Below are 8,499 nucleotides of genomic sequence, written 5' to 3'. Positions count from 1 at the left end.
CAGTTTTGACTTCTTTGTCTCTTACTTTAACACTCTCTCAATCTTCTTCTATCACTGCTTATTTATAGTAATACTCTTCTTCTCTCTCTCTCTCTTCATCTTGATCTCAAATTATTCTCAGAACTTCTTCTGATCTCATTACTACTGTATAAGACTCTTCACTGTCTTCTTTTTCAATCTCTCACAGACAGTGTCATTCACATTATTTCTATACTTAGTTCAGTCTAAATCTATCAGAAGTATTACTTAAAATTGTTATTATTCTACTCTCTTACAAAGTCTCTTCAAGGTATTATAATATATCTTACAATCTGTCTTCTCTCACTTGAATGTCTTCTTCTTCTCACTCTTCAATCTGTGATAGTACTCACATGTCTTGATGGTCTGCAGGACTGCAGAATATTTGAAGAGAAATAATATAATTGATTTTAATAAGTATTGAAGAGAGGTAAAGAGAGAAGAGGCAGTCAGAAATGATATGAATAATGATAATGATAATAATGATAATAATAGTGATAATGATAATAATAGTGATAATAGTGATAATGATAATAATGATGATAGTGATGATGATAATAATAATGATAATAATAAAAGAGAGAGTGCATTGAAATATATTACTGACTTATCAAATATAGAGAGACTTAAAGAAAATATTAAGAGCTTTTAGAGATGTATAGAAACAGCTACAGTATTGTACAGCAATATCATCTTCATTCAATACATGCACTGTTGATATTCTTTGTATACAGTTATCATATAATCTGTATCAGAAAGACATGTAGAAAACAGATCTTTATTGCTAGAATAAATAATTGCAGTAATTCTCTATTTTCATATTATAAAGATAAGTTATTCTTATTTCTTTCTTCTCTCTTTTCTCTTCTTCAATCAATCACTAATTTCAAGCTAGTATGAAAACTATTAAAACACTCTCAGAAACTCTCAAATTGAAAAGTATAGATTAATTAAATTTTAAATACAGAAGAAATCAAATTATCTTCTACAGATTCAATTCCTTATCTTTCTCTCAAATAAAATAGTAGTCATATTCTCTCTTTTCTCCTCTTAATCAAACAAAACATGGCCTGTGAAAAGCAAGTATCATATCAGGTTATAATAACTAACACAGTCTCAGTACACAGAGCGGTATATACACAGTGTGTGCTGAACTGAGAGACTGTGTGAGTTGCAAACTGACAGCAGCATCTCAGAAAGAGCTGTGCAGTGTAAGAAAGTTATAACTCTCAGTTATATATACAGAGAGTGAATCACTGCAGTTGTGATTCAAAGGTTGCTTGCCCAGCGTACGATTACAGACGTACACCGGCTTCTTATATATTGTACGTTAAATTAATTAGTGGCCGCTATGGCCCCTTTACATTTGTAAGCAAGTTCAGAAGTGGCTGCATTATTATCTGACAGTTGTACATTCTTCTGAACTACATTCTCTCTCATCAGATTCAGTCATGCTCATGTGACTATGACATCTGCTCTAGCTTCATGCGGATTAGTGTGCTACTAGTGTTCATGATTATGTGATCTATCTCTGATTCAGCTAGTGTTCTATATACATTCTTACAAAGAAACTTTCACTATATTACATCACTCATTCACTAACTTTTCTCATTCTTCAATCATCTTCTTCATCATTATCATTATCAAATGTCATTATTATCTCATTTAAGATTACTGTCTCTTCTTCTGTTTAACATCTTCTATCTGTTTATCTATTACATTGTACATGTTTCTGATGATGATCTCTCATTCTCATAACAAGTGTTATTGTAGTACTTATACTGAGCAGTTCATTAGCAGTAAGTGTAATACATTGTGAAATGTGACTGAACTTGTTTATCTTCTAATGATTGTCAGAATATATTATCATGAATAATACATCTTCTTCATCTTCTTATACACTCTCTACTGTTTTTCTTCTCAGCAGCTTCTGATCATGTTTTCTAGCATGATTTTGTATGAACACAGATGCTGATGTTTGTTTTTATTTATATAGAATCTTCACATGTTGACAGATTCATATTCACTGATGATAGTGTACTCAATATTGAATTATTAATTGAGAACTTAAAGAATATAATAATGAAGAAATTGTCTGTGCTATGTATGACTGAGTCTCTCATGTCTCTCTCTATCTCTTCTATCACTGTTTCTTTCTCTGCTGCTCTCTCTCAATCTTCTACATCTGTTTCTGTGTCTGATTCTCTCACTTCTACTATCTCTGTTTCTATAACTCTCACTCTCACTACTTCTGCTCTCTCTGGTTTTACTGTCTCTGCTTTTGTTATCAGCTCTATCTATTTCAAGAAGATGTTATATAGACTTAATAAACTATATTTATCAGTGTGTATACTTCTGTCTTTCTTACTGACTTCTAGAACAATTTATTGTATGAAGACTGTATATAATATGATTATCTGAAGCTCAGTCACAGACACTGATTATTATATTCATTTTTAATAGTCATGATAAGATAATTATTCATTTATATTAGAGAATCACTCTCTCTCTCAACAGTGTCAAGATTGTAAGTCTTTTTCTTTTTCATCTTTTCTTTCTAACACTGATTTTCCTGTTCTTAGAGAAAATTATTATGAGTTTTATTATATATGAATTTGTGATATTCACAGATATTAAGAAACTTTTTACAACTGTTAAATTCAATATTATAGATATATCTACTCTAATGAATATCTTCAGAATGATTGATCTGTATCAGTCTATTCTCTGATATATATTATCTGACTTTGTGATGTAGATGAAGAATATCTGTATTTTTAGAAACAGGAATATGAATGTTGTACTCTTTTACACTCATGAGTGTGAGACTTATACATCTTGTCCAAAATATCATCATGAAAATGAACTATTTATACACTGTATTCTACTTTCTGCATTTCTCTGTGTCTCTCTCTCTCTTTCTGAGAAGCCTTGTGTGTGTTGTAATTATGTGTACAACTCTAAGATCAGCAGATATTTATTCAGTAATTATTATCTCTGCTTTTACAGTTTTGTATACTAATAATAGTTCTTAGTTACTTCAGCATCAGAGACTATTTTAATCAAAGATGATAATACTGCTGAGACTATTCTCTTCTGCTCTTAAGCTTCTTCTGTTACTTTCTCTCTCTTCTCTGTAGAAAAGATTATATACACACTGAGTTATAAGTGTTTAATCTCAGATGACTTCTACTATTATTTATCTGATTCTGTGTCTTCTTCTTCTTTCATTTCTTTCATCTCTGCTTTCTCTGCTCTGACTTCTAGTTCTGTGAGTTTCATACTGTTCTTCAATTTTTCTACACATATACATATACATTTCTATATTGGCATTTCAGTCAATCTTGTGATAAATGACATTAATATCATACACAGAGTAGTAGAGGAATCAGAGATATATATAGTATTATTATAAGAGCAGCTTATAGTTCTTGAATCTCTTACAGATCTTGAGTTTTAACATTTTCTTTGTTTTTAATGTTTTTCAGATGGCATGGCATTGAAAATAGATTAAATATGTAATATATGAAAATGAATAAGATGTGTATGATAATATTTGTCTTTTATAACTGATTCTTACAGTTGATAATCAATTCATTATTTCTTTTCTTTTCTTATACTTTTTCTTTGTTTACTAGTCACTACTCTTATATAATCTCTATATAATACAGTGTTTCATAACTAGATTCAGCAGCTTTCATCTTTTGTGATTCTGTCTTATACATTATACTGTCTCTCTTCACTCACTCAGATCACTACAGTGAATGACTCATTGAAACTAATCTCACTCAATCTCTGAGTGTTCTCAGAGATTGAGATGACTTGATCTCACATATCTGTGAATGTTTCAGATGATTTATCCTCTGTTATCTTCATAATTGAACTGATATAAACAGTTAAATTCAACTCTGAATTTCTTTTTCTTCTGTGATCTGACTCATGTATGAGTCTGTTGCTTTGAGACTGCTCTTTACTATGTTATGTCTGCTGTCTGCAGTGTGTTATTATATAATCAGCTACAGTCTCATCACTTATTAAAGTGTAATATTTATCTGATTTCTTCATTTCTTTTCATTCTTTTCTTATAATTGTGAAAAGATTGAAATTAGTGAGATCATCTGATTTGTAAGTATCTATGATTTCTCTTACTTTGTGAGACTTTTCAATTATAAGTCTCTTCTTCTTCAACACTGATGAGAGTGCTGTGAATAATTATAATCTGCTCAGATCTTACATCTTTATCTTCATAAGATGTGAATTATTTATTAAATTGTATAAGATCTGTCTGTCTGATTCTTTCAATGTGTATATTCTCAGAGAATGTGATTTAAGTGTTTTATAGAGCTCAAATCATCTAGATTGAAACTTTTCACAGCTCTCATTGCATATAAGAACTCATATTCTTATCTTAAGACTTGATTCTTTAACTAGTGAGTCTTGTATTCTTTTTGATTGAATTGCTCAGCTTAGAAGTAACTTGTTAGCTTTTGCATGTGTATGACTGATCTCTTTTAATCTTGATTCTGTGTCTGTGACTGTCATATCTGCAAGTGCTACTGCTGCATCTGTAACTGCTGTTCTCTTTCTCACCTTTTTCAAAGCATTCTTTGAAATGTGTGAATGCAATTCATACAACAGATAGAATATTGAATACTTGAAGACTGCATGCTGCTGAATTCATATGACTAATAGTGTCTGACTGAGATATTTATCTCATAATCTTATAGACTTGCTCACTAGATATTTCATCAGTATGTTGCTCAAGATTTCATTCAAGTGTTTCACTTTTCTATTCATCTGTAAGTGATATGATATTGTTCTATGATATCTTGTCTGTAACTGACTCATGAAATGCCTCATCACTTCTTCTATGAGATTCACACTGTTATCAGTTAGAATCTCACGCAGTATTTCATAGTTGATATAGATCTCATTATGTAGAAACTTTGTCACTATCTTCTCTGTTATCTCTGAAACTGCTTTCACAACTGGCCAGTCAGTAGTGTAATCAATAGCAGTGATTATTTATCAATTTTTATTTGATGTTCATAGTAGTATGTCTATAAGGTTCACTTCTCATTATTTGAACAGTTGTATCATATACTTTATCTGATATTATGCTTTCTCACATTCTAACTCTTTCTTAGATTCTTTCATGACCTGGTAATTCAGGCACTTGTAAGTGTATGCCTGAATATTCTCAGTCATACTTGATCAGTATGCTCTTAATTTGAGTATACTCATGAGTTCAGAGCTTTCTAAGTGACTGAATTCCTTGTGTATGTGAGTTATTAAGTCATGTCTAAATGAATGTTCTAGATAGAGAGCTTCTGCATATTCTAGATTGCAGTAAAGCACAATATTATTTTTCAATTTTCTTAGCTTGAAGTTCAGAAGCATCTCTTCTACTACTTTTATAAGATACTTATCATCTAATATCTTGTCATTCTTTAAGTAAAAGATCATTGCATTCACTTATTCTGATTTCTTACACTCTCTCAGTGTATTTAATGTGAACTTCTCTTGTGCCTAGTTTGCAGAATTCTCATTCATGAAATTGAGTCTGTGACTGATTACATCAGATATCATAGTATTTAATTCCTTTTAATATTTAATATAAAGATTGTACACTTGAAACTCTGAGATTCAATGTGCTAAGTGTTTGAAAGGTTTTATTGTTAATTGTAGATAGATGAGACTTTCATAATCTATGATCACTGTTGTTATATGCCTGTTGTTGATATATCTATCTCATAACATCAGTACATGCTTGATTGCTAGCAATTTCTTTTCATACACTGAGTAATTGAGCTCAGTGCCTGATAGTTTTCTATTATTATATGCTATCAGATGCAGCTTGCTATTCTTACTCATCTGTAGAAGAGTGTCTCTGATAGTCTATTCAGATGCATCTGTCTTAATATAGAAAGGTTTATCATAATCTGATTGAATAAGCACTAAGAATGTTGTTACATGTTTTCTCAGTGTGAGAAAAGCCTCTTTGCATGTGGTATTTCAGATAATTGAATGAAACTTCTTCTTTTACAGATTTGCATTCATTTCTCTTAAGAGATCTGAGAGTGATGCAGATATTTATATGAAATCCTTGATGAATCTACAGTAATATGAGATTAACTCAAGAAACTGTTGTACATGATATATATTTCTCACTTGCAGTTAATTCACTATGACATTCAATTTCTCTGAAATGAGGTGTATACAGTCATTACTTATTACATGTTCTATGAACTTCAACTCTTCTGTTTCAAACACACACTTTGTTGATTTGATATAGAGCTTATACTCTGTCAGAGTTATAAGCACTTCATCAAGATACTTCAGATGTTTAATGTATGAGTTTGAAAAGACTAGAATGTCATTGAGATATATGAGATATGAGATTTTATTCTGTTTATGAAGAATTGTATTCATCATCATTTGAAAGATGATAGGTGCATTTATTAGACTGAATGACATTATCAGGAATTTGAACTTTCTTCATTATGTATTAAACACAGTTTGCAGGACTGACAGTTCATCTATATGAATCTGTCAGTATTCTGAGAGAAGATTAATCTTTAATAGATATCAGGTGTTTTCAACTGTATTCAACTGTTGTTGAATTTATGACAGTGAATATTCATTCTTGATTGTAAGCTTATTAAGTGCTTGATAATTAATACACATTCATCACTTCTCATCTGTCTTTTTCATGAATAGAAGTGGAAAGCCCCACGCACTTGATGAGAATTGTATGACACTATGTTCTAGAAGGTCTGTGATCTGACACTTCTGTTCTTTGAGAGGTGTTTGTGACAGAGAGTATGCATTCTGATTGACTGGTTTTGTGTCTCTCATGTCAATCTCATGTATGAATTCTCATTCCAGCAGCAATTCTGATGAAAGATCTGTTTAAAAGATCTTCTCATGCTTCTTCAGAAGCTTTTTCATATGCTTGTTCTCTCATATATTCTTTATCTTGGTTTTCTCTGCTTTCAGGTCCTGTATGACATACAGAATGCTTTCAGATGAGGTCTTGCAAATCATTCTCTTTACTTATTGATGTATAAGCAGATTTAATCCTTCTATATCAGAATAGAGTGAAGCTTATTACATCTATTATTCTAACAAGTGTTAGAGATAATATTTCAAAGAGAAAATCTTCTGAGTATTCAAAACCTTGGTGGAATGAGAATATCTCATCTAAAAGGAAAGAATTAGCTACTGCTAGAAGAAATTGGAAGAATGATGTAATATCTGATGAAGAGTTCAAAGCTGTCAGAAATGAATATTTTTCAGATATTAAAAGAGCTAAAACAGACTGCTGGAATAAATTTCTTGAAGAAGCACAAGAGAAGGAAGTTTTTAAAGCTTTTAACTATACTAAAACAAGAAGTGTAGCAAAACTTCCAGCCTTAGAATATGAGTTTCAGAATGAATCATATACAGCAAACTCTTTTGAGGAAAAATGTCAAGCTTTTATGAGAATTCTCTTTCAGAACTCACCAGATTCAGATTCAGATTCAGAGAAAGAGAATATATCACTTCTCAACTACATTGATGAAAATGACTGGGAATGGCCTGATCTTACACAAGATGAATTAGAGTCAGCTATCTTCTCAAGTTCTGTTAAAACTGCTGCAGGTTCTGATTCAATTAATCACTTGATTATTCAGAATATATATTCCTACTTAAAGAATGAATATTTTGAGCTCTTTTTCAATCTCTTGAAAAATGGATATCATCCTGAATGCTGGAGAGAAGCCACTGAAGTGATTCTTGCAAAACCTAATAGAAAAACTTCAATTCCTAAGTTATATAGAGTAATATCTCTATTGAACTGCCTAGGAAAGGTTTTAGAAAAGATAATAGCTACTCAACTATCTTTTATAAGCTCTATAGGTGATTCTCTTTTATTCAGTGAACAAATGAGAGATAGAAAACAGTGTTCTGCAATTGACACTGTTCTCTCAGTTGTTCATGATATTCAAATAGCAAAGCATGAGGGTCTGGTCTCAACTGCAGTTTTTATTGATATAAAAGGAGCATTTGATCATGTTTCAAAGTCAAAGTTAATTCAGACATTGAAGATATTAAAACTGTCACTTTCTCTAATAAAATGAGTTAACTGTTTTATATCTAAAAGAAGTATACAACTCTTCTTTGATGGAATGAAACAAGACAAGACTGAGATAAAAATAGAAGTATCACAGGAATCTTTAATCTCACTCATTTTATTTGCAATATACACTGCATATCTATTTAAAAATAGAAATATGAGAATAGTGCGATCTCTGAGTTATGTGGATGATATTGGTCTAGTCTACAGCTTAAAAACTATCAAAGAGAATTTGAAAGTAATTGAAGAAGCTGCAAAGGAAATCTTTGTTAGAGCAGATATCAATCAAATTCAATTTGATATGAATAAAACTGAGTTAATTCACTTCTTTTCAAGATTTAATGAGAAAGAACTATCTCTAA

At 30.9% G+C, this 8,499-nt stretch overlaps 1 protein-coding gene across 1 annotated transcript; it reads left to right on the top strand.

Moving 5' to 3' along the window:
* Positions 1 to 1,796: 1,796 nt before the first annotated feature.
* BDBG_16406 (uncharacterized protein) lies at positions 1,797 to 2,545 on the top strand (the record flags this gene model as incomplete). Its single annotated transcript, XM_031724366.1, has 3 exons — positions 1,797 to 1,817; positions 2,015 to 2,361; positions 2,513 to 2,545. Coding segments are annotated over 3 exons (401 nt in total), but the record flags the coding sequence as incomplete, so codon positions are not given.
* Positions 2,546 to 8,499: the final 5,954 nt, after the last annotated feature.

The sequence above is a fragment of the Blastomyces gilchristii genome (assembly GCF_000003855.2).
Source record: "Blastomyces gilchristii SLH14081 genomic scaffold supercont1.2, whole genome shotgun sequence".
NCBI lineage: Eukaryota > Fungi > Ascomycota > Eurotiomycetes > Onygenales > Ajellomycetaceae > Blastomyces > Blastomyces gilchristii.
Note: the sequence above shows the minus strand (reverse complement) of the source record. Positions and strands in the feature narration are given on the sequence as shown.